The following is a 27,521-nucleotide window of genomic DNA, read 5'->3' on the forward strand; positions in this document are numbered from 1 at the left end:
TGGTTCCGACTCGTAGGTGACCCGCGATTATTCGCACAGCCTTCACGTGATCGTAGCACTAGAGCGTACATATGTATTACACCCAGGCCTGTCGTACAGACCACTTTAGGTGGTTCCGACTCGTGGGCAGGTTCAGTTATTGATTTTGAGATTTGAGCTCTATATGCAGCCGTACAGGTCACGTTAGGTGACTCTGGCTGCCAGATTTCATGTTATTGATTTGATTTATACCTGAGCACTTGCATTTCATTATGAGGATTCGACATGGCATATTCTTGAGCATGATTGGCATACCTATACATACGTATATATGTTTATTTTCTGGGAAGTATACAGGTTTTACAGCGAGGGGTTAGAAAGTATTTTACTAAATGGTTTTAGAAAAGATTTGTTTTTGCCCACTCACGCTTTTGTTTTGCGCCCCTCCAGGTTCTAGTTGCTTAGCAGTTTCGGTGGTTTCCCAGAGGATTCTCCCGGCTTTTCTGACAGACACTCACTAGCGTAGGGTCACCTTCGGGTGTACTTTTGTCGCAACTTTTCTTTTGGACTGCTGTAGTCTTGCTCTGAATTTGTATCTCACTCACGCTAACACTTATTTTAGCACTTGTTTTAGTACTTTGCATGCTAGTTTTAAATTATTTGTACTTTTTACATTACTATCTTATTAGCTTCCGCACGTGCACATGGTTACGTCACATTATGTGACGGCCAGCACGCCCTGATCTCGGTCGGGGTGTGTCAGTTCTCGTGTGAGTTCCTAGAAAGAAAATAGTGATGGTCGGGGCCCAAAGCGGATAATATCGTGCTACGGCGGAGTCTTGCCCGGGATGTGGTGGGGGCCCGGGCCAAGATTTGACAATTTGGTATCAGAGCCTAACCCTGGTTGCATATATGTCGACGAGGATGTCGGGCCCCTAAGGGGGGTGAATTGTGACATCCCACATCGCCCAGGGGAGTGATTCGTGGATCGTGACACCCACATCAACCAGGGGAGTGATCCTTATATGTATATTCTCATCCCTACCTAGCACGAGGCTTTTTGAGAGCTCACTGGTTTCGGGTTCCATAGGAACTTCGAAGTTAAACGAGTTCGCGCGAGAGCAATCCCATGATGGGCAGGATGTGACAATTTGGTATCAGAGCCTAACCCTGGTTGCATATATGTCGACGATGACGTCGGGCCCCTAAGGGGGGTGGATTGTGACATCTCACATCGTCCAGGGGAGTGATCCGTGGATCGTGAGACCCACATCAGCCAGGGGAGTGATCCTTATATGTATATTCTCATCCCTACCTAGCACGAGGCTTTTTGAGAGCTCACTGGTTTCGGGTTCCATAGGAACTCCGAAGTTAAGCGAGTTTGCGCGAGAGCAATCCCATGATGGGTGACCCATTAGGAAATTCTCGTGTGAGTTCCCATAAACAAAACCATGATGGTCCGGGCCCAAAGCGGACAATATCACACTAAACCTACCCCATTTTTAAACACAAATACATAGGTGGGTAAAAAGAAAAAGAATAAGAAGAATTGTTTGACGAAAGTGAATTTTGTGTAGATGTGTGAGCACATAAGTAGGAATATTTAGAGTTCTAGGTGAATTTTAATTTAAATAATATTTTTAATTGTTTTAGCAGTTGGATATAATTTTTGGTTGTTAGATCTTTTTTTAATGGTAGAATTACTCATATTCGATCTCAAACCGTTGAATTTAATGTCTTTATAAATTTGCTTTAAAAAAATTGAATCTGGACCGTTGGTTGTGGTCCATTAGATAAAAAATAATAATCGTTTTTTTTTTCGCAAGTGGCCGACAACGTTATTAATTCGGTCCAGTGCTAGGTCTTAGCCATTCATTTTGGCTCATTTTTGGGCTAAATTTGGCTAAAAAATAAGTTTTAACTCAAAACCTATTTTTAGCCAGATGATTGAGGAAGTTTTGGGTGAGTTTAAAATTTAAATATTGAATTTTTACCCAATCATTGTAGTTACTCTTAACATGTTTGGGCATGTTCGGAAAAAAAGGGGTTCACACCTCCCAATTCCAATTTTCACATGCTAAAGCTAGTTCGGTCCACTTTAAATCATGTTTCCGTCCCTATCGCCGGCTTACTAATCATCTAGACCACCATTGTCAGCTTCTCACTTAACGGCCCTTTGTGACTTATGCAATGCATTGCAAAAGATTTTTGTTTTTGAACAAATGAGATTATCTATACTACGGGGGAGGAGGTGAGTTTAGTCTCACAATGAGTTAGCAATAATGTGGTTCAAATTCTCCTTTGGTGAGAATTGAACTAAGATCTCTCACTTATAAGTGAACAGGAATACCACTAGACCGTAGTACTAAGTGACGTATTGTGAAGTATTTTGTTTAGAGGTGGGTACGGGCTGGGCTGGGCCCAAAATTGAAGGAACCAGACCGAACTCTTTTGTAAATAACATGGGGAGAGGCGGGGCGGGTTTTGGATTTAAATGAGATTTGGACCTAACTCGACCCTTTTGAAATGGGCTGGTTCCTACGGGTCCTACGATGGCGAGGTACAGACATCAAAACCTTTTATTTCCCCTTTCTTTCATTCTACACACACTTTCTCTCACTAAAGCTCTCTCATTTTTTTATGGAAGATGACGACGAATTCGAAGATCTCTACACTGACGTTCTTCGACCCTTCGAATCGTCCGAACTATTGTCATCATCTGCACCGCATCCCCATCAATCCTTCGGCGCGCCCCAATCTTTCCACCGTCTGATCGATTCCAATGTCCTCGACGAAAAGGACAATATCCTTTTTGTAACTCTGCACTCTAATCTTTCTGTTTCTCACCCGCCTAATTCCCAAACCCTAGCTCCCGCCGCCTTTGTTCCAACCAATTCCGCTAAAGATGCTTCTCTAGTTAGTGGGTCTAAGGTTTTGGAGGCTAAAGATGTCGAATTGCCGCAAGCCAATTCCGTGGATTTGAATATTGGTGGTAAAGATTTGGATTTGATGGACAAGGATGTGAATTTCGACATCGAGGAGGCTAACAATGGAGCTATGAAATGAGATAGGCGAAGATGACTAGGACATTGACGAGTCCTGAGAAAAACAAAGAGGCTACTCATGGAGACCAACTGACCCCCGACGACTCAATGGCATTGCTGGCGATGACTTGACGACTCTGATGGTAAGTAGCTCGACTACTACAACCACTACAACACCATCGACGGCTAAGTCTGAACAGACAGAGCTGGGAAAATTTGAGATCTAGGTCGAGAAGAGTCAGGATTTGGAGGTTACTATGATCGAAGTCAGGATTTAGGACTCTGGAAGTCTGGAGAATTCCACATAACCTAAGAAATAAACGGTGGAGATTTAATCTCCCTACAATGAACAGTGGAAACGGTTTGAACCTGGTGTCTCTTTGAAATTTGTACCCACACCGACCCACTAATTAAATGGACCCACCCCGGCCCGCCCTATTTTGAATTTAGTCCTTTGATCTGCTTTAAATGTCATCATGCATATTCCATGTCATTTTTACCCATTTTATATTGATTTTATGGTTTTCTTTCTTCCAATTCTATCCTCGTGAACAATAATTGTTTTTATGAGAGATGTTGCAAAATTTATTACTCATTTGAGAAATTTTGTAGAATTTATTACTCATTTAATATAAGGTGATGATCCTTTTTCTCACTCTCTCCCTCTCTCCCTCATACAAGCCAGTCACCTATACTGCTCCACGGTAAGTCGGTGACCACCACTCCTCTCCATGCGTCGGCCAAAGACTCACATTATCTTCATAAACTCCTTTTCAGTCTCCGAAATAAAAACTTGGGCTTCATGAATTTTGATTTTGCATCTTCTAGTTTGAATTGCCTCAAACAATTCAATTAATCTAAATGGTACTGTTACAACCCATCCATAATTTTATTTTATTTTATTTTTTAAATGTGAAACGATCAAAATGCCTTTAGAGGGTATGTGTTGACTTTCATTGACTTGTTGTGTAAGATCTCACATCGCCTATGGTTGTGGATCCTGTAAGCCTTATATGTATATTCCTATCTCTACCTAGCACGAGGCCTTTTGGGAGCTCACTGGCTTCGGGTTCCGTAGAAACTCCGAAGTTAAGCGAGGTCGCGCGAGAGCAATCCCAGGATAGGTGACCCAATGGGAAGTTTTCGTGTGAGTTCCTAGAAACAAAACCGTGAGGGCGTGGTCGGGGATGTCAATCTGCAGTATGGGTTCATATTCTTAACTCTCTTTATCCTTTCCGTTTAGCTAATTCTTATTAATATTTCTTTCGGTTAATATGTCGTGGATTAGCTATTGTTTGCAAAACTAGTATTATATATATGCAAATGCCTAAACCCTAGAATGGTATAAAAGCCGAAAAGGGATGTTTTGTTTATTAGCCCTGTTTCTGAAGACTTGTATTATGCAGAAAGCTATATTGTTGTAATACTACGCTTGGCAAAGTATTTCGACTAGTCGACTTTGGGAAGTTGGTTATTTTCCAAACTATTGTATACTGAATACATAATTACTTATAAAGAGAAAATATATGCAAGTGGTTTTATCTACATATGTATCAAAGTACATGCATATCTTCCTCACTCAATTTTTACAATCCAATCGGATTGGTTTTGAAGAAAACAAGCTATTTTGTTTGCTACAATTAGTCCAGCTAATTATTATCAAACCATAGTTAGATTATTGCTTTTATATGTACTATTGGCTCCATGTTTTGATATAGAATTTGAAAGGGGTATGCATATAGAAATTGATTGTGATTGTATTTAAATTATATTGGTTCGTAAGGTTAGGGCTGGTATAGCTATCAATAGTCTGACAAATTCAATTCGGTGTGATTACTGTTTTGATTAAGTGCTTCATGTTTATACATCACCTTCTTTGTTTGAAAGTTAAAATGGGTGTCTTAATAAGTATACATATCTATATGCATTACTACACTGAAACCAAAACCAATTTGACGATTCACATTCTGAAGCTATGTGTCTATACGTCTCATAAGGGTTACTATGTTTACATGTATGTAGTAATGACTTGCAGTGGTGATAGGAGTTTATTGAAACGGTGAACTACAAATGGCTTGATCCCTATTTAGGTTACGTAGGCAGCCTAACAAGGAAGTTAAATGCAACCATAAAGCATAAAAAAAATTACTACGTAATTCGAATCTTGAATTATGCTTTGTACGTATGGCGTCATGTGTCGATCCTGGACGTATGTCGGGATCGGGGTGTGACATGAACTTTCCATTTGGTGATTGTTATACCTAAATATATCAAGCCTTTTTTCCATTTTTCACAACAATAGTGATCTCAACAAAATGCCTTTTTTTCGTAAAGCTACATTATACTTTTGAGAACTATACATGTACATACATTTTGGTGCATATACTTCGTATAATATTTCGATACATATGTTTCAGTACATATATTTTGGTACACTTGCTTCAATACATATATTTCGGTACACATGTTTACTGTATTTCGGTACACATATTTAGGTACTATATTTCGGTACATATACTTCGGTACACAAACTTTGGTACACATATTTAGGTACAATCATTTTATAATTGTTTGATATATACTCTTTACTTTGCAACTTGCATAATGACAGACTATGTATTTTGCATTTTTTTCTTAACGTTTCATTAATATTTTTTTTGTTATGGTTTTCCATTCAGGTGCATTTATTAATAGAGGAAGTCAAGAATGATGGCAAAATCTGGATCAAATAAATCAAAATTTTAGTTTGACAAAAAAAAAAAAAAAAACAGTCAAATATTTGGGCATTTTGGGAATTTAAAAAAACAAATTTAAGTATCTAATAACAATTAATTATGAATTTAAATATAAATGCTTATGTGGATATCTAGTCAAAGGACTATAAATAATATTTGATCTTACATTAGGTTTTAATTGAATTTCAATCTTATCAAAGGATTAATATTCAATTGTCCCAAAAAAAAAAAAAAAATCAATGGATAGAAGTAGATAAACTGGAATTAATTCTAACTCCTACATGATTAAAAAAAAAGGAAAAATTAGTATATGGTCCTTAGTTACTAATGTTCTTTTATTGAAATCTTATTTGTTTTCAAATTTTGATCAAAGTCCCTAACATTAATGCAATAATGAATTTACATGTCGGTTACATAATTTTTAAAATAAAAAATAATAATTGATTTAGGATTTTAATTGTGACATCCCACATCGCCCAGGAGAGTGATCCTTATATGTATATTCACATCCCTACCTAGCACGAGGCCTTTTGGGAGCTTACTGGCTTCGGGTTCCATGGGAACTCCGAAGTTAAGCGAGTAGTGCGTGAGAGCATTCCAAGGATAGGTGACCCATCGAGAAGTTCTCGTGTGAGTTCCCAGAAACAAAACCGTGAGGGCATGGTCGGGGCCTAAAGCGGACAATATCGTGCTACGGTGGAGTCGGGCCTGAGAAGTGGTCCTGCCCGGGTCTGGATGTGACAATTGGTATCAGAGCCTAACCCTGGCCGTGGTGTGCCGACGAGGACGTCGGACCCCTAAGGGGGTGGATTGTGACATCTCACATCACCTAGTAGAGTGATCCTTCTATGTATATTTCCATCCCTACCTAACATGAGGCTTTTTGGGAGCTCACTGGCTTCGGGTTCCGTAGGAACTTCGAAGTTAAGGGAGAAGGGGGCTAGAGCAATCCCATGATGGGTGACCTACTGGGAAGTTGCTCGTGAGTTCCCAAAAACAAAATCGTGAGGGAATGGTAAGCCCAAAGCGGACAATATCATGCTACGGTGGTGGAGCATGCCCTAAAAGTGATCCGCCCCAAACCGGGATGTGACATTAATACTCACACCTGTATTAAACTCCCAAATAATTTTCAATTCAAAACATTTCCCAAAAAAAAAAAAAAAATTTAAAATAAGTTTGCACCCCTTAATTTTTTATAAAAAGGTTTCCAATTTTTTAATCTTATATGTACCAATTCATGTAATTTTTCAATTTTTTTAATCTTAAAATGTACCTTTTCTTAAATATATCAATTTGTTGTAGTAAAATGTACCCTTTTATATACATATATATATATATATATATATATATATATATATATATATATATATATATAATCTATTCAATTTTTTTTAATCCATTTTTAAACTTATATGGGTACATTCTTTTTCTTGATTTGAGAATTTATCCATGTCAAGTTTAATCAAAGAAATTTACTAATGTTATTAAGCTTAATATCTATTATTTTTTGTGTGGTTTTGAAGAATGTACCCATATTTTGGTACAATAATTTTTTTTTAAATTTTGATGAATGTACCCATGTTTATACACACACGTGCGCACACACTCACACAATATATTGGAGAGTATAATTTATATTTTAATAATTTTAATCCACAAATTATGGGTTTTTTTGTTTAAAATCTCATTAATACAAACAACTATAAATTTCAATTTTTAATTTAAAAAATATAGTAACCGACATAGAAATACATTATCACATTAATTTTAGGAACTTCGATCAAATATTGAAAACCAATAAGGTTTCAATCAAAGAATATTGATAGTTAGGAACCACATCCAAAGTGTCTCTTAAAAAAAAAAGTTTGCATTTTATTTTTTTACTTAATCATACGCGCGCTAGGTCGTTACTTGTCGTCAGAGGAGCACCTGCCTTTTAAAACCTTGCTTCTAACAGCGTTAGACTCATCTCATTTATGGAATGGGATTCGTACTTGCTTGGCGAAGAAGCCTTTGCTTCAACCGAGTTCCTTTCAGTAAAGAAACCAGGTTGCTTGGGTATAGGCAATGAACCCTCCCCACCCAACATTAGGACCACAGACGCCATGTTTGGCCTATCTTCTGGTTGTTGCTGCACACACAGTAGAGCTATATGAATGCTTCGTGACACTTCTGGCAGCGCACATGATCCATCTAACTTCTCATCCATTATTTCTGTTGGTATTCCTTCAATCCAAAGCATCCAAGCCTGAAATTAATTCACAAAATTTATATATGATGATTCTCCATATACGATCCAAATATTTTACTAAACTTGGGAAAGTCAATCTTTGCTTAAGCTTACATGTCCTAGAAGGTTAAGCTGGTGGTCTGGATGATGAAATCCCCTATTCTTCTTCCCGCTAAGTATCTCCAGCATCATCACACCGAAGCTATAAACATCTGATTTGACCGAGAAGAGTCCATCGACCACGTACTCAGGAGACATGTAGCCACTGTTAAAAATGAAACTAGAGTTACAAGCACATTTACAAGCATACAATGTACAAAGCAAGTTTCGAGCTACCTACTATGTTCCAACCACTCGATTAGTATTTTCCTCAGTTTGATCTCCCCCGAATGCTCTAGCCGTGCCAAAATCAGATATTTTTGGGTTCATATCTTTATCTAGTAAAACGTTACTGATTTTAAGATCCCTATGGATGATCCTCAGTCTGGAATCCTGATGAAGATAGAGAAGTCCTCGAGCAATTCCTCCGATAATGTTGATGCGCTGATCCCAATTGAGGAGTTTACTTCTTGTATCGTCTAACCAATGAATCATAAATGTTAGTTGAATCTTCCCTTAATTCGACAACAAAATTATGACAAGACTCAAGACACAGATTAATTCACGAAATTTATATATAGAGGGTCAAACCAAATATGAAGTAGTCCAAGCTTTTGTTTGGCATATATTCATAGATCAACATTTTTTCATCGCCTTCAATACAGCAACCAAGAAGCTTTACAAGATTTCGGTGTTGAAGTTTAGCGATTAATACTACTTCATTCATGAATTCTTTGATTCCTTGCCCAGAACATTTTGAAAGCCTTTTCACTGCTATATTTTGCCCTTCCTCCAGGATTCCCTAGAAACCATCATTCAATAATTTGATTTATATATTTGTTGAAGGAAGCATCACATTCTAATCACATTTTACCCTTTTTTAATACCTTGTACACTGGTCCGAAACCACCTTGTCCCAGCTTGTTATTGTTTGAGAAGTTATCAGTGGCTCTAGATACAGTGGCCAAATCAAATGTTATCAACTCCATGTCCTCGCTTCCACCTTCGAAACCAAAGTTCTTTTCACGTATGTTTTTCATGTTTCCTGAGACAGTAGAAGAATCAATCAAAAGCTTGACCATAACGTACTAATCTTTTAACTGAATAATTTCTACCTCGTGCTTTCAATTTCTTCTTCCGTATGTAGAAAACCAATCCTAGTATTAGCACTCCCGTGACTACTGCCCCACAGCTGACTATGATTGCCACTTTCCTTTTTACACCAGAGAGCTTGCTTGTCTTAGTGCCATCTGAAAGATCAAGGCAGATTGGTGATAGTATTCAATTTTCGATCATGAACGTTTTATTACAACTAAGTTCAAATCAAACAAGTGCCAGAACTCAAAGCATCTACATAATTTAGGTAAATCCTTAAAGCCGACATTCGTTTGTGCTCAACAAAACTTATTAACAATACCAGAGAGTAATGAAGCTTGAAATCAAGTAGAAATAAGTACCTAATTCGGAGGGGGGTATCCGCACAAAAAGATCTTGCCCACCAGAGTCGAATTCTTTTATATCAATGAGGTTGCCGAACCAAAGCAAACAGCCAGTTCCTCCTCCCCTAACATCCAAATTTGCATATGCTGTGCAAGAGCAGTTTGTCAAACACATTTTCTTACATTCCTCAAGGGACATGGTTTTATTGATCCGTGACGATGATGTGTCAGGCAATTTCACCCGTATGAACTTCTGAAATTCATCTTGATTCGTACAACCCGAGGGACCTTTACGAAGACATCCTGAAGACGTGTTTTTCAAGTAGTCTCTTGGAGAGTTTGGTACAAAACCTTGCAAGCATGAACATAGAGGATCAGAATCAAGCTTGCAGAAAGCGAATGCACCACACAAATCGTAAGTGTCACAACGATCTGCTGGAGCGGAGTAAAATATGTTCCCGCTATGTGTTTTATCAATCCACAAGAACCGCTGCAAACCACCAGACAGGTTGAGTACCAATCTCGAATGCATCTTATCTTTCATGAGGTCGAATTTGTAATAGGCCTCACTATCATTGGACACAAATTCGATTTTAAATGCTTCATTAGGAGTAAGTTCAGGACTCCCAGTAAAACCAAGGCCATTCCAAGACCCCAACCTATAGTGTGGAACACGACCTTTCCGAAGGACTAGTTGGGGGTATCCGCTATGATCTATGGAATACGAGAATTCACCTGGAGATGGATCTTCTGCGGCTTTCCATGAAGACAAAAACCTGTTTATACCTGTCGCTGAGTTCCATCCAAGCTTCATTCCTGGTAGTAAGGTGTTGCCTGGATAATCAAAACTCTGCCACACAAGGGTGCTCTCCGAGTTGTCATCATTTCCGTCTTTCACAACAAGGTTGCCGGATTCCAGGAGCTGAGCAACTGGGCTCCTTAGGGTTCTTGAAGTGAAATTAGATGACCACATACTGCTATTTTTGTCACTGAAAAGAACAAGAACTCCTCCATTAGTGATGTTCAAAGCTCCATAGTGATCAGTAAGTGGAGTTTCTCTGTTGGCCACCCACACAACAATTTGAGGAGATATTCCATTGTACCATATTCCAACGTACCGATTCTTCGAATTACCTGGGCTAAAGAATCCTAGTTCGAATGTTCCGCCGGAGGAAACAAGGGACTCTCCATCTCTGAGCGAAACTGTCGGAGTGATGATATCTTTTGTAGTGGAGATGCTTGGAAAGAAGAGGAAAGATGATAAAACGAAAAGCATTGTAAAGATTTCCATGGCTCTTAAGGCAGAAAAACTAGTATAGGTCAAGGTTTAGATACATGAAAAATTCAAGAAACTTTTCTTCAATTCACTTCTTAAAAGTTGAAGAAACATCAACAAGGACAAGCGTTAAAGGTGTCCTACGCTTGATAGGTTAGGATTCAGAGAGCAACATTTGTTAGACGTGTTACTAATGTTCCATGCTAATAATACAACGCCATGTAAGAAAAAAAAACTATTACGTGTTATTGAGTTATTGGCATGAGATGTCATGATAATATTGTACTCCATTTAAGTCATTCAATAGAATTCGAGGACACGTACCTTATTCTTAAGACTATATATGTTTGGAAAGAGATTCTAAGTCTTAGGGGATTTAGCGTAGAGGTTTGTGTGCTAATTTTTTGTTTTTGTTTTTTTTATTTTACTCAAGTCTCATGTTTGTAATAACTCTAGCTAGAAACATAGTATGAGTTTTGGTCTCGTCATAGGCAAGTTTGGTATTCTCGCTTTAGGCAAATTAGCCATCGTGTTGTCGATATTAGCCATTGTGTGGTCGATATGGTGGTTCACCAGAGTATGGCTGGTGAGATGGTTGAGTTTGTTAAATGTACTTTTAAATGGCGACCTAGGATCACAAGGTGATTTGGAGCCATGATATCCTCTATAGAGTTCAAATAGAAGTAGGGTATTTTCCAATCTCACAGTTGATTCGAAAGCCTTCATCTCTCACATGATCTTACAGCACTAAGTGCATTGGTTTCTACGCATCCTCCACCTCTTTCAATTTCTTGCTACATTTGAGGTTATATTTTGTAATTTCTTGCTACATATTAGGATTATATTCTTCGTTTTAGATTGAATCTTGTATTTGCCTCTACACATCCTCCGTCTCCTTTAATTTTTCATCGGACAAAACTTCACCCAATTCCAACACATGTTGTGAAAAGCCACTTTCTTTTAACAACATGCATTGCATGTTGTCTTGTCTATGGCTTTCAACAACATTTGGTTGCATGTGTTTTATCTTGAGATAGAGTAAAAGTATAAGAAAAAAAGGGATGAAGAAAGGTGGTGGGAAGGAAGGAAAATGAATGAGAATGTATGTCATGCATAATTTCATTTACCTCTTACCATTTGTTACCTTTCCTTTTTCTCATGCATCGTCTCATTTCTAAAAGGTAAATAAATAAATAAATAAATCCTGAGAATTGGCAACATTGACAGAAAATGGAAGAAAAGGGGGTAGGAATAAACTTTTTTAGGTGTAGCTATACTAAAGTAAGTAGTCGGCCTAACCTTCGGTTACCATAACCAAGTTTTTCTTTCTCACTCCTTATATTATGTACTTTTTCTTACTTAATCCATACTTTTTTACCTTTTCTGATTAAAATCTAAATTTAGAATTAAAATGCAAATGATTGTCAAAAAAGTCTTAAGTTTCTTGAACGCAAACTTTCTTTGGTCGCATTTTGAAATTGAACTCAAGTCATTAAAATTTAGCACTTGGTCAAATTTATTTTTTTTTCTCTTATCAATGTTGGGTCGTTTGCAGCACCAATTCTTCAAAAAGTTTGAACAAGTCCATTGTACTGCAAGCAACTATGTATCGAGCATACCTTACTCCGCGTAGTAAACATCGAAGATTTGCATTCAATGCGTCAATGATGATGGTAGGATTGAAAATGATACGATTGAATTTTATTACATTTGCGGAAGAACAAGGCAATAATAATCCAACTATGAGACATTTTCAATATGCTGAAACACGGTTTGATACACAAAATGTATAATACAATTAGTTGAAAACTTGAAGAAAAAAAAATTTCGACCAATATATTAATACACATAATGTATCGAATCATGCTCTTAACACGCTAAAAAACTTCTCATACTATTATAATGCTTACATACAGCTAGCTGGAGCTAACACAGAGGCTGAAGTTATGATTCCGTACCCTACAATGTAAAGACATGGGTCTGTAGTTTGGGTTTTGTTGAACCACACATAAAAGCTAGGCTGGCTTTAAAATTGAAGGTGTGTGAGTTGGTCTTCTTTGCCAACTCAAGCCCGAAGCTGATCTTTTCACGTAGTCGCGACTGTTTCCTAAAATATCGGTGCCCTTTTAATGCTGCAACATCCACCTCATCCTTCATTAAAATAATAATTTTCGGTCCTAGTTGAGGGAGATTTTTAGTATGCTCAAAATAAGATAAAACATCATGTGTCATTATAAATTTGGAGAAAAGTTTATTTATTTATTTTATTTTATTTTATTTTATTTTATTTTATTTTTTCAAGTATCTCTCTAATTATATAATGCATGTAGTGTTATATCCCTTATTCCAAACGCACTAAAAAAATCTCTCCTTTGCGGGGAATAACAGATTTGTGGTGCTACAACTACTCTCGCATATTTTTCCTTTCACAAATATGTTCTCTATTCTTTAGGGAAATAAATTAGTACAACGAGATACTACAAAAACTGGTTTTATTTGTGAGTCATGTTTGTTGGGACAAAAAATAGTGTTGCTGATAATTTATGGCTTTTGTTTGCGTCTATAAATGAACATTTCTTTTTCTAACAAAGATTTAAGCCCATGAAAGCCTTTTCACACCTTTACAGTGGCAGAACTAGAAATTCAGATTAGGATGGACCTTTAAACCGTATATAGAAATTTAAGTTCTTGTTTTTTGTATTGTCATAAAAAATTTTAATCGAAACAAGACTGGTGTAGCTTTAATTTTTTAGTATTGTATTAATTATATCATAAGAACAAAAAAATTGTATGAGCTTTGATAATGAAAATGTTAACACATTTGATTTGAATTTTTTTTTTAAGTCATGACTTAAAATTAGTTCTTGCTCTAAACTGTATAGGCCTTGTTTATATTAACTAGCCAAAAAGTGGATATAGTTTTTATATGGTAAAAAAAAAAAAAGTGTTATTGGTACTCCAAAAATTTCATTCTACACTCCTCACGAGTGTATTTTTCTTTCCAAATATAGAAAGTTTAGAATATAGAATGAGATTTTTGAAGTGATAATAACAATTTTCTAAAAAAATAAGGCTAATTGAAAAAAAAAGAGTTTGGTTATTATATATAGTAAAAAAGAAAGCAAAATTATAAAGGTTTTTTTTTTTTCTTTCAGTTTTTTTTTTTTTTTTTGAAAGATATTGGTGGCCCACACCAACAAGTCTCGAACCAAGGTGACTTGAAATTGCGAAAGCCACTGACCATATGCTCATTATTTCTAAAATTTTCATATAGTACATATAAAACTGCGAAATTCCAGGATATGTCTAGGCCTGCGCGATGTGGTTCTGCCAATGTGCCTTCGCTATCTTTGGGAGGCCTACTCCCATAAAAACTGTTTACCTGAGATTGTTCCTTAACCCATAGGTCCTGGGAAACAATTTTCACTCCAACATAAAAAATAAAATAAAAATAAAAAAAATCTTCTCTGATGTAGGTCTGCAACACTTGTTAAAATTTACAGTTAAATCTCTATAAATTGATAGTCTTGAGACTAAAGAAGATCTATTAATTTAGCGAGCGTTAAATATTCTATAAATTAATAAGTTATTAATTAACTAACAATTTTAAGTAATGTATATTGTATTTAGTTTTTTATTTTACGACCTAACAATTTTAAGTATTTGTTCAACCAAATAAAATTCCTGAACCTACTTTGTTTTTTTTTTCTTTCCAAAAATAGATTGTAATTATTCTATGTACTACATTATTCATTTTATGAGCATTTACGCAAGCAGAAACTCTATTTAAATAAAGAAACTCTATTTAAATAAACAAAAGCCATAGTAAGTTAGTAACACATCATATTATATATACAACAATGACTTATGATCTCAATGGTGTTAGTAACACATCACATCATATATACAACAATGGCTTCTGGTTTCAATGGTGTAAAGAAATTAGAGAATCATTAATTTATATATTACGCATAACCTATGCGAATTTTTTATAATGTATTAGTTATGAATTTAATGAATTATTAATTTAGCACGTTATGATCAAGTTGGGACTAACCAAAGGTATTATTTAACCGAAGCTATTAATTTTTTGGATATTAAATTATCAAAATTCTATTGTATTTTCATTGGCCTCTCCTTAAAACTATTAAAAAAAAAAAAAAAAATCATTGACCCTGTGCATAAGAGAGCTCCAATATTCTCTTCATTAATATTGCCTTTCTAACGTTGATCTTAGGATTATGAGCATTGCAATTTAGTAGCATGTTATTCCCATTTATAAGTGAGAGTTTCAAATTTAATTGACATAGACAACAAATTTGATACCGAATTATGGGGAATTCATTGTAAACAAATGATTATCCTAAATTGAAAGAAGTCGCTAATGAACATATCCACGAGAAATTTTTGATTTTGACGGAAATACGAGTGGTAAACCACGTGTTTTTATGTAAATGATGAGAAATTTTATATTTTAAATTATTAATTTTTTAACACACATATTCTATAATTTGATATTAGTTGGGTGACACAATTAGCAGAAAAAAAATTGCATAACGTGAAGGATGCTTGGGATGTCACTTCGTATCTTCAACTATGCAGTCAAACACCTCGTTTTCTCTTGCACACGAAATTGACTAGCTAGCATTTCTGTTACGTGGCTTTTGGATCAGAAATTATTTTCGAAAACGTCCTAATTCATCACCCTTTGTCAAACTTGGACTTTTGACCATAGAAAAGAAATACTTGCACATTGAAATCAACCTCAACCAAAATAACATGAATTTTTGGGGAAAAGAAAACTTGTGCCGCGGCACTCAGACCACGATAGTTTAGAGCAAGTCTAGCGGGGCTTTTAGTTCGATGGATTGTGGACAGAACATGACCAAATCGTTGGGCCCATGCAGGCTTCAGCATCAGAAGCGGGCTCGAGCGACAGGTCCGACATGAATCGTTGGCCCGAGAGCCCGAGGCGGAGATGATGCAAGGCTGACGTCAGTTATGATTTAAAACATGGATCACCGGACCCCTCGAGGGAGAACATCGGAATATTTGGCAGGGATTCATCCTGATTCCAATCTCGACTTAAAACTCCATTAAAAATTGTAATTTAAGCACAAAAATGATGCTAAAATGAAAAGGAACAAGATTCTACCACTGTGAGTAACAACCGTGGTCGAGATTGGCCAGGTTTGGTCATGGAGCTCACTGGATTTTCTCGCCGAATTCTGGAAAAACGAAACAGAAAGCATGCATAGTGAAAAGAACAAAATTTAACCATTAAGTCTTCACTCGGAATCACAACACCAACAAGAAAATCCCAAATATTCAAAGGAACAAGGAAATCTCACCTGAAACTACAAGCAGAGCATGAAGCTCTCGGGTCTAGGATCACTACACTTCCCAATGCACCGATGGTGCATGCAAGGACCCAATTATGTTCCTAAAGTTGCCAGGCATCCAAATATACAAGTTCCAAGTTCACGATGTGAAGAAATGATAGGGAATTATTGTGAAGAGAGAGAGAGGTTTTAGAAATGAGGGGGAAGGGTTGCGTCAGTAGAGAGAGAGAAAAAAAAAAGTGTAAGGGAAATGAGAGAGAGGGCTAGGATAGGGAACAGGTCAAAGTAAAAGAAATCCCACAATCAATTATTTTGTATTATTTTATAAAATAAAAAAATATTAATATATTATTACCTATTGCCATTGTCACATCCCGGCCCGGGCGGGACCACTTCCCGGGCCCGCTCCACCACTGTAGCACGATATTGTCCGCTTTGGACCCCGACCACGCCCTCACGGTTTTGTTTTTGGGAACTCACGAGCAACTTCCCAGTGGGTCACCCATCATGGGATTGCTCTAGCCCCCTTCTCGCTTAATTTCGGAGTTCCAACGGAACCCGAAGCCAGTGAGCTCCCAAAAGGCCTCGTGCTAGGTAGGGATTGAAATATACATTTAAGGATCACTTCCCTGGGCGATGTGGGATGTCATAATCCACCCCCCTTAGGGGCCCGACGTCCTCGTCGGCACACACACGGCCAGGGTTAGGCTCTGATACCAAATTGTCACATCCCGGCCAGGGCGGGACCACTTCCCGGGCCCGCTTCACCACCGTAGCACGATATTGTCCTCTTTGGGCCCCGACCACGCCCTCACGGTTTTGTTTTTGGGAACTCACGAGCAACTTCCCAGTGGGTCACCCATCATGGGATTGCTCTAGCCCCCTTCTCACTTAACTTTGGAGTTCCAATGGAATCCGAAGCCAGTGAGCTCCCAAAAGGCCTCATGCTAGGTAGGGATTGGAATATACATTTAAGGATCACTCCTCTGGGCGATGTGGGATGTCATAGCCATGGTTATTTAGTGTAGGGATGGAGATAAAAAAAGCAGTTATTGTTCATTGAAGCCTATTCAATAGTGACTTGCCCTAGGGGCCTTTGCAACTGTAGAGTTGCTCTTATGAAGACATGAAATCCTTATATTTTCGTTACATCCGATCCTTACACTCATTTCATTTGATTCGAGAGTTTTCTTATTTATCATGCAATTGTGTTTAGATTTTTTTTGAATTTATGAGGAGTGTGACCAACTAATTGAAGGTGATCTTACTCTTACTATCTATTAATCTAACCTACATATTAATGAACTCCCCTTTGTTTTTTGTTTAAATCTCACCTAAAATCATCTTTAATTAAAAAAATAAAATAAAATAAACTTCTCTCCCTACTCCCACATTTTCTCTCACTCACTTCATCCCTCCTTCAATTTTAAAAATCAAAGTTAAAAAATTTCACACACTTTGTGTGAACATATACTAGTTATTTGATAATAAAAAGAAGAAACGAACTAGTTTCATAACCTACAAATACAATGTTTTATTTACTTTTACTAATGAGATATATTGTAGCTAACACACACTCAGTTAATCTATGTATAAATAATTTTATATGTTCTTTTAACATTTCTCAATCCACCTTCCCATATATTGAGGCCAATCTCTTTCTGTGTCTCTTAGTATAAAAATATACATAGTATCCGCCATGTCGAATGTGTGAAAATCGGACCAGTGAATCCATATATATGTTGGTTATCTAGCTACCACCGTGGTAATGGTAATTGAGCTTCCCGTCTGGCTTCTACCTTCGTCGACTAAGGTATCGACGTCCTCGGAGCTTCTTTCACTAAAGAAACCAGGCTCCTTCGGTTGAGGCAATGGCGCTCCCTCATTGCCTAACATGAACACCACTGATGACATTGCCGGTCTGTCTACTGGAAGCTTTTGAACACATAATAGACCTACTTGAATGCATCTTTGCACCTCAAACTCAACGTACGAGTACTCTAAGCATTGATCTATTAGTTCCGAACACTTGCTTTTATTCCATAGTAACCATGCCTGGTTCAGTTGCAAAATTATCTATCTTTAGTACATACTCATTGAAAACTATAGTCTATAGCGCTCAACATTTGGAAAACCCACAGATGCATGTAATACTTACATGTCCAAGAAGATTGTGATCGTGATCTGGATGGTGAAACCCTCTGTTCTTTCTGCCACAAATTATCTCCAACAAAAGAACTCCAAAACTGAAGACATCAGATTTCATTGAAAACTTCCCGTCAATTGCGTACTCAGGAGACATATATCCGCTGCATGCAGACAAGACAATGTCAGTAGTTTATAACTAGAAAGGAAGAAATTCATGCATGACATGTGTTGGTATAACTTACTATGTCCCAATTACGCGTTTTGTTTTTGCTTCAGTTTGATTGCGTTCGAAAATCCTTGCTATGCCAAAGTCAGATATTTTGGGGTTCAACTCATCGTCAAGTAAGATGTTGCTGCTCTTAAGGTCCCTATGAATGATCCTTAGTCTAGAGTCTTGGTGGAGGTAGAGAAGTCCTCGTGCGATTCCCATGATAATGTCGAATCGCTTTTTCCAGTTCAACAACACCTTTCTATTTTGATCTGCACAAGTCATCCCCCATATTAGTCAACTTTGAATGACATAAACAGAGCTGCAAAGGACTCAACTTAATGATAAATTGAACTAAATAAATATTAACAATTCTTGAAGATGAAGCACAGAATCTCAAACCGAAAATGAAGCAATCCAAGCTTTTGTTGGGCATGTACTCATAAATCAGCATCCTTTCATCTCCTTCGATGCAGCAGCCCAAAAGTTTAACAAGATTCCAATGTTGAAGATTGGCTATCATCGCAACTTCGTTCTTAAACTCTTCAATTCCTTGGCCAGAATCTTTTGAGAGTCTTTTTACAGCAATGAATTCTTCTTGGGTTAACTTGGCCTGAAAATTTTGTCTATTAGCTTAAATTCGTAGAAAATATCAGCCTCAAGTATCGTTTTGTTACCTTGTAAACCGAACCAAAACCTCCCTCTCCTAGCTTGTTTGTGTGGGAGAAGTGATTGGTGGCGGCTGCAATTGTATCAAAATCAAACAGTGGCAACTCCAAGTTCTCCTCACTGTCTCTTAAAGCTGTAAAATGAAAAACCAGAAAGTTAAAAAGAACAATGAGAAGAATGTGAAGGACACACAAGTATTCAAACACAATGTCTTTGTCAATGCATAAGAGTTTCCTCCAGCATATAATGGTTCCTAGAAACGTCACGGGGCATGAACATGATCATTCTCATATAGTCTTTCACAGGGCACAATTTATTGAAGCATCTTTTTTCGATATAATGTGTCCACAAATATAACAGCAGGGCGCATATGCATTTTAACTTACCTCTTTTATTTCTTCTCCTCTTCAGAATTATACACCAGGAAAACAAAGCCAAACCGAGAAAAAGTAGCAAACAAACGGCTGGTATGACTGAAATGAGTACTACTTTTTTATCATTCTTCCCACTCGTTTTCCCTGAAGGTCATATACAAGATTATATCAAATCGTTAAACCAACATTTCAATATTCTGATTTCAGCACTTCTTCATGAGTCTAGGCCCTAAAATATTGAATAATAACAAAATTACCCGACTTTGACCTATTCAATTTGATCCCTGCAACATCCAATTCAAAAGAAATAAAGCAAAGACTGACTTACATGGCACCCGAATATATATATCTTGCTCTTGATCACTATCTTCTTCAACGAACTCACGCAGATCAATTAGGTTGCCGAACCACATCAGACAGAGACTGCTTTCATTTTTGATATCTGAGTCAGCATAAGCTACACAAGAACAATTCTTCAAGCACTCTGCCTTGCATTCTCTGGTGCTAGTGCTATTCTTGACCCAAAAATCCAATTGGTCCGGAAGTTTCACATTTTCAATTTTCAGAAATCCTTCTCCCTTCGAACAATTCAGTGGGGTCTCCCTCCTGCACCCACGAGTCCAATTAAGCACCCCCCATTCGCTTGTTGATGTCGGAAAAAACCCCGGCAAGCAGTCACAAATGGGTGATTTGTTAATCTTGCAAAAGCCATTTGCTCCACACTGTCCATAATTGCTGCACTCATCGTTCCGCAAAGTATACATAACAGCCCATTCAGTGCTTCCGTTATTGACAAGTAACCGCTGGATCTCGCCCGATTCAGTAAGCTTTAACCTTGTGATGGTAGAATTACTGACAGCCCCATATGCATAGTATAACTCATTGGAATTATACACAAAATATGGATGCACAACCCCTCCGAACGAAAGGGCTCGAAAAGGAGTACCTGTGATTCGGATACCGTTCCAAGGTCCAGTACGAAACTTTTTCTTTGATCCTTTTGAAATAACAAGCTGAGGCAACAAAACACGATCCATCCCATAAGTATATTCTCCAGGAGAAGGGTCGCTAGCATTTTTCCAAGAAGTCAAGAATCTGTTGAGGCCGGTTCCGAAGTTCCACCCCAACTTCATTTCCGGCAATAAAGTGTCCGTGGGGAAATCGAAACTTTGCCATACATAATCTTCTGAATCAGTTGCGGCCTTGTCTCTAACAACAAGATTTCCAGTCTCCAAAAGCTGCGCAACAGGATCTTCTGCTGCTCGGGAAGAACTGGACGACCAAAGAGTGTTGTTCATGTTGTCTAAGAGGATCAGGCTTCCGTTTTTCGATAATGTCAAGGATCCATTTGAATCTGCAAGAGGCTTTTCTCTGTTGGCCACCCATACAACAGTATCTGGAAAGTTCTTGTACCATATTCCTAAATACCGTAAACTGCCAGCAAAGAAGAGACCTAATTGGAAGCTTGTGCCGGAAGAAACCAAGGTATTCGTGCCGGTGATGGATTCTGATGAAGAAATGGTATCAGCTGCTGTGGAGAATTGTAATAGTAGAAAATGGAGTAGAGAGGTAAGGAGGATGAAAGGAAAGGGCTTCATTCTGTGTCGTTTGGTAAGCAAATGGGAATGTTGGACCTTATGTTTGGAGTTTGCAGCCACCTTCTCTCCTTGACAAGTATTATCTTTGGAGTATTTTGACTTTTGTGTCATTTTCCATGCTATTCCACTTTGAACAATTCTTTGGAGAATGATAGTTGATAAATCTAGAATTGTTCACACGTGCTTGCTAAAAATTACAAATTTTAAATGCTTTCGCGTCTTATTGGATTGAGGTCTTTTGCATAAAAATCATGCACTTATTGATTGCACAGGTAATTAAGTGGGGAAGTAATAGTATCTATGGTGTATTGCAGCCCGTCTCTATGAGGCTTCCTGGTACGTCATTGATTACTAGCATTTCAATGTTAACGATGTGAAGTGAAAGCGACCCTTGAATCAATAGTAACCTAGTATGAGTCTCCAACCAACTCCTACTCCAAGTTGTTGATAATTGACAAATCTTCCAAAGGCTCCCGGTTCGCTCACAGTAGGGAACCCTTCGCATCGCACATAGATGATGCGTTTCTCCTTCCAGGCCATGTTGCTTGACACGTACAACTGTCATGCCCGCTGCAAGCTCTTGGCCGTCAAGGTCCTTTGTCCCACAAGGTGATGGCACCAGAAAGGAATGCTAGCTGGTTAGTTTGAAATTTGGAGAGAATATTTGTCAAAGTGAAAAATTGCAGAGAAGATAGCAGATACATACAGCGCTATCGAGTTATTTTTCAGTCTTTGAATTGGCTTTTTTGACATTACAAAATAATGCCTGCTTTGAGATCCTTGCTATTCCCATGATAATGTTAAGGCGCGTCTCCCATCCCTAATATTTGAATTTGCATAAGCTGTACACAAACAATTTTTTAAGCACATCATACATTCCTCGAGATTCCTACTCTCATTGAGTGAAAATTCTAACATGCCAGGCAATTTCACCCCTTCAAGCATTAAAAATCCCTCTCTGCTGTGGCAATCCAATGGTGTCCTTCTCATGCATCCACTGGTTCCATTAAACATTTCCCATTCTTCTTGAAACCTTGGAGTGAACCCTTGCAAACAAACGCATATGGGATACCTGTTTCTACAAATAACATTAGCACCACAGTATCCATAATTGTCACATGGATCATCTGGTAACGAAATCATAACATCCCATTCTGCGCTCCCGGCATTCAACACAAGGAATTGCAAAGAACTGGACTGATCTATCCTTAATTGTGAGGCAACCACATTCTTATTAGCCTCAAACTTGTAATACTACTCATCTTCATGCAATTCCATTACTCGCATTGAACACTGAGTCGGCTGGGGCGGGAAGACCACTGAATCGAACTCCATTCTGTGGCCGTGTTCGGTAACTAGTTGTGGTAACCCCTTCACTGTCAATTTTATATGAGAACTCGCCAGCGGATGGATCATGAATGCTTTTCTATGATGTCAAATGTCGCTTTAATCTGGTGTTTATGTTCCAGCTCATCTTCATATCTAGTAACAATTTGTCACATGGATTACCAAAACTCTGCCACAAATAAGTTGCAACACTACTTGTACCTGTATTGTCCATCAAAACAAGATTTCCGGAATCTAAGAGCTGCGCAACTCGACTTTTTGGTGTTGTTGATACAATTGAAGACCAAATACTACTTGCATTTTGATTGAGAAGAACAAGATTTCCATCGGTGTCAATCGCGAGTTTCCCATAGAAATCAGTAAGTGGACTGTTTCTGCTTGCAGTCCACATAACTTTGCTAGGTATGTTCTTGTACCGTATTCCCAAGTACCTGTTCCTGGAGTTTCCCGGCGGAGAACAGAAACATAGTTCAAATCTTCCACCCGACGAAGTTATCGGAGAATCATTGACAAACTGGTTAAAGATTATGGTATCAGCTGTAATCGTCAAGTTCAGTAAGATTAACAAAAAACCAGGAAGGACAAGAAGGGAATGGAATTAAGCATTTCCCGTGAACATCAAATGATCTCAATGACTTTTCATTTCCATGAACAACGGATTAGTAAACGCGTCATCAGGTAACAGAATGAATGGCCTCATCAACCAATCCATTTTCTTGGCTATTGACTGACTGAAAACATTAAAGTCCGTACAGAAGCAATCCATGTCAAGCGTGTACACGGTTCTCTGTGGTTTTTCAAATTGGAAAATGATTTATAATTTGTATAAAATATCAGGTAGTTGTGGTGTGGACTACAAAAATTTAAAACAATATAATGCAAGTTAAGGTTAAAATTAGGCTGTCCATTGTATGATTTAGTCAAACTTCTTTTTCCCGTAATGTAATCGATGTACTAAAAAGAAAAAAGTTAAGGTTGAAATCATACCATATCAATCTTATATCATAATACTCTACATATATTCTGGTATGCTTGTTAAAAATTTGAAATAGACAACGTCATTTTAATCAGGGTTATTATCCAAAATAGTCTCTGAGATTTGCATGATCAATACAAATGGTCCTGAGATTGTCCATCATCCATGATTTTGGTCATTCCTTTAAAAACTATTTAGGTAATTTTTAAAGTTTCGTAACTCAATCGATTCTTAACTAAATTCAATCCATAATATATCAAAATGAAAATAAGAAAGTGTAGAACAAAGTTATACCTATTTGAAAGCCCAATGATTGTTGAAGATGGCCAGAAAATAGTCTGAAAGGTGACTGGTCTGCATGAAAACTAGAAAATTCGCCGGAAACTGGGTAAACTTTAAATGTTCATAACTTTTTCAATACTCAACGAAATCGAGTGATTAAAAAATAAATATCATACTTCTCGACATGAAGAGAATGATATCTTTCTTTACTGCTAAATCGATGTGGTTATGCCAGAAAACTGCTCGAAAGTGGCTAACTCGAAAATGGTTAGCCATTTTCGAGCTATTGTCTGACCAAACCACAACGAGTTAGCCTTCGAAAAAGGTATCATTCTCTTCGTCTCGTCAAGAAGTATTATTTTCATTTTTGAATCACTCAATTTGATTGAGTATTGAAGAAGTTATGAACGTTTAAAGTTTACTTGGTTTCCAGCGAGTTTTTCAGTTTTTCTATGGACCAGTCACCTTTCAGACTATTTTCTAGCCATCTCCGGCAACCATTGGGTTTCCAAATAGGTATAATCTTATTCTACACTTTCCTATCTTTATTTTGATATATTATGAGTCGAATTTGATTAAGAAACAATTGAGTTACAAAGTTTTGAAAATTGCCCAAAATCGTTTTTAACGGAATGACTAAAATCATGGATGGTCGACAATCTTAGAGACCAATTCTATTGATTTTCAATCTCAGGGACCATTTCTATTGATCATGCAAATCTCAATGACCATTTTGGATAATAACCCTTTTAATTATTGGATGTGGAAGGACTAAACCAGCAGAATAATCTAGAAAAATACCATGGTCATCAGCGTTAGCATCAGCATCAACACTATTTTCCTTAATTCTTTTTATTATTCTGATTATTTTGTGATGGAAGACCAATACCGTTCTAGAAAAAGAAAAACTAATGAAAAAGACTTGAAAACTTTGAGTTTTAAAGATAAGGACAAAATAAAGGGTAAAGGGAATAGTACCATGATTGACTTTTTAGTGTAAAAATATAGTTTTTCATTAAAGTGAATAATACTAGAAGCTTTTTGTTAAAATTCTTTTAAAAAAACTAAAAACAAGAAACCAAGGCACAGTCTGGCTATGGGGACCCGGTAATTTCTCAATGCATATCAACTCTAATAAATTAGTTCGTTTATTAAAAAAAAATCTAATAAATTAGTAAATACTCACAAATTCAAGAAAAGAGAAACTCAAAAGCTATTAAACAAAATAAAAAATAATTTAATAATTTAAAATTTTGCATTTTATCAGAAAAATCATATAATAATTTTATTTAATGATAAGGACAAGGAAAAAAAGAAACACAACCCAAAGCGCTTGCAACGCCCTCGCCGTTTTCTTCCTTTCTTGCTAATTATCTCACACCTCTGTTGCCTGTATGATAGCTCTTGCCTCTGACAACTCTAAATGTGACTGCAACTATGAACAATTGTAGTAAAGATTGCGCGTAAGCAAATACCGAAGAGAAACGGCCTTGGGCGCATTTTGCCGGTGTAGGCGGCTTTGCAAGTGTGGGAACCGAGCTTGAGTACAATAGCTGATATCTCATCTACAACCAAAGAAACCAAAAATCCCCAACAACAACAAAAAAAAGAAAAAAAAAGAGAGATCTATGTGCCATGCGTGCAGTTAGATTTTTGAGATATTTGTTGATTTGTCCCTTGAACTTGTATGCAGCTGTCAATTTTCTCCTGAACTTTAATTTTAGTCGATTACCCTTTAAACTTTTTAAATTAGCCAATTTCCTCCTTGAACTTTTATTTTAGCCGATTACCTCATTGACATTAGATTTTAAAAACTTTCATTCAATTTTTCATCCATCCAATTTTTCATCATTTTTGCCCTCATATAGATGTCATGTGTTGTTTCCGTGATCAAGATGGATGGAAAATTGGATGTAAACTTTAAAATCTAACGCAGTGGAAATTGACTATTTATAAAAGTTAAGGGGGTAATTGGCTAAAATTAAAGTTCAAGAGGGAAAATTGGCTAATTATAAAATTTCAAAAGGATAATCGGCTAAAATTAAAGTTCATAAGAAAAATTAGCCAATTTTCTAAATCATCTTAACCAATTTTCTTTCATCTTATCTTCAATTGCGGCCACTCCTACTTTACATCGGATATCTTCTTCCTTAATTTTGCCCTTTCTCATGCGCCTACACATCAAATGAAGCATTCTCATATTTGCTACACTCATTTTTTGCATGTGATGATGCTCGACCACCTAACATTCCGTACCATAAAACATTGTTGGCCTTATTGCCGTCCTATAAAAATTTCTCTTGAACTTCAGTGGCATATGACAATCGTACAATACACCCAATGCACTCTTCCACTTCATCCATCCAACTTGTATTCTATGGTTGAGATCTCCATCCAATTCTCCCTTTTTTTTGCAAGATAGAACCACGATAACAAAAGCGTTCACTCTTTGGTACTTATTGGTCTCAAATCTCCACCCCTATCTCATTTGGACCCCTATTCCAACGAACTTGTATTCCATAGCGAAAAAGTTCACTATTTTGTAGTTTTTTATTGCAAGAGAAGAAAAGTTTAGTTGAAAAAAAAAGTATCTCCTATTTAATTAAAAGCTTAAGTGGCATATTCAATATTATCAAACAAGTAATAATACAAACAACAATTGTAGGAAGACAAATGCAGGTTCCATTAAAAAAAAAGGAAGTTATTTTAGGTGTGCAAACGTTGAGGCTTTAGGAAGCTTTTCAAGGTTGTTTTCATATAATTGTAGCCATAGGACCTTTTGACACGCCCAAACCCTGATATTCTCCGAATACCAGGATAGGCACGTGCTGGCCGACACCTGAGGGTGACGAAAGCCATTTATTGAATGTAAATACTGAAAACAAAGGATAAATAAGGTTTATAAATATAAAAGAATAATGAATAAGCAAATAAGGACCGTGTTCAGAGCACACCTCTAATCTAGAACACTAGAAGAAAATAATATCAAATTGAATAAAACAAAGGAGTGGATCCTACACCGAGAGGACTCGAAGATGCCGATGCGGAAGTGCCTGGACGTCGGGATTGTATGCCTCGATTCTAAGTCCTGAAGGGGGCGCAAAACAAACATGAGTGGACCAAGTTGATATATATATATAATAAAACAGTTATCAACATACTAACCCCCAGGTTTTATGAAAACACATATATAATGATAAACATAGGTTTTCCGAAACCTAGCGTGTCGTGCAATATCTCAAATCATAATTCGCATAAACAATAAACACTAGTGAATGTCCGATATAACTCTTCAGGCCCCATGCCGACTCCCCGTCTCTGAGCAGACAGTCAGAGGAAAATACACTTCAGGCCCCTTGCCGGCTCCCCGTCTCTGAGCAAAGAGTCAGAGGAAACCACACTCCAGACCCTATGCCAACACCAAACCGTCGCCCGGGACGGACCGGATCTATCCCTATGTCCCGTAGCGGAAATGACCACTAGGTAAGTACAAAACAAGTGAACATACATATATTGAAAATCAACTTCATAGTATAAAGTCATCCATCATCTATACTATAAAGAGGTGTTCTAAACATGTTCTAAATATCATATCGTCATCCATCAGATATTCTATAAGAACGTGGGTTATAGGAAAAATAGTAGTAATTCAAACTAGCCTTAGTAAGCATGTTATCTCGTAAAACGTTTCATAAAACATAATCATCAAATCATGCTTTTCATGTATGCATTTATACTATCAAAACATGCATTTTTAGAAGGGGTCCACTCA

The 27,521-nt window shown here is 37.2% G+C and overlaps 2 protein-coding genes across 2 annotated transcripts; both read right to left on the bottom strand.

Moving 5' to 3' along the window:
- Positions 1-7,510: 7,510 nt before the first annotated feature.
- LOC137714963 (G-type lectin S-receptor-like serine/threonine-protein kinase At4g27290) lies at positions 7,511-10,880 on the bottom strand. The gene is made up of 7 exons (XM_068454148.1): positions 9,548-10,880; positions 9,206-9,340; positions 8,978-9,135; positions 8,682-8,892; positions 8,332-8,569; positions 8,106-8,256; positions 7,511-8,009 (listed from the first exon to the last, which is right to left on the bottom strand). The coding sequence occupies exons 1-7, from the start codon at positions 10,818-10,820 to the stop codon at positions 7,698-7,700; spliced, it is 2,478 nt and encodes an 825-aa protein (XP_068310249.1). The 5' UTR covers positions 10,821-10,880; the 3' UTR covers positions 7,511-7,697.
- Positions 10,881-17,653: 6,773 nt separating this feature from the next.
- On the bottom strand, positions 17,654-21,174 carry LOC137715830 (G-type lectin S-receptor-like serine/threonine-protein kinase At4g27290). Its single transcript, XM_068455177.1, has 7 exons — positions 19,875-21,174; positions 19,559-19,690; positions 19,181-19,305; positions 18,906-19,116; positions 18,538-18,775; positions 18,306-18,456; positions 17,654-18,202 (listed from the first exon to the last, which is right to left on the bottom strand). The coding sequence occupies exons 1-7, from the start codon at positions 21,142-21,144 to the stop codon at positions 17,894-17,896; spliced, it is 2,436 nt and encodes an 811-aa protein (XP_068311278.1). The 5' UTR covers positions 21,145-21,174; the 3' UTR covers positions 17,654-17,893.
- Positions 21,175-27,521: the final 6,347 nt, after the last annotated feature.

The sequence above is a fragment of the Pyrus communis genome, chromosome 14 (genome assembly GCF_963583255.1).
Source record: "Pyrus communis chromosome 14, drPyrComm1.1, whole genome shotgun sequence".
NCBI classification, from domain to species: Eukaryota; Viridiplantae; Streptophyta; class Magnoliopsida; order Rosales; family Rosaceae; genus Pyrus; species Pyrus communis.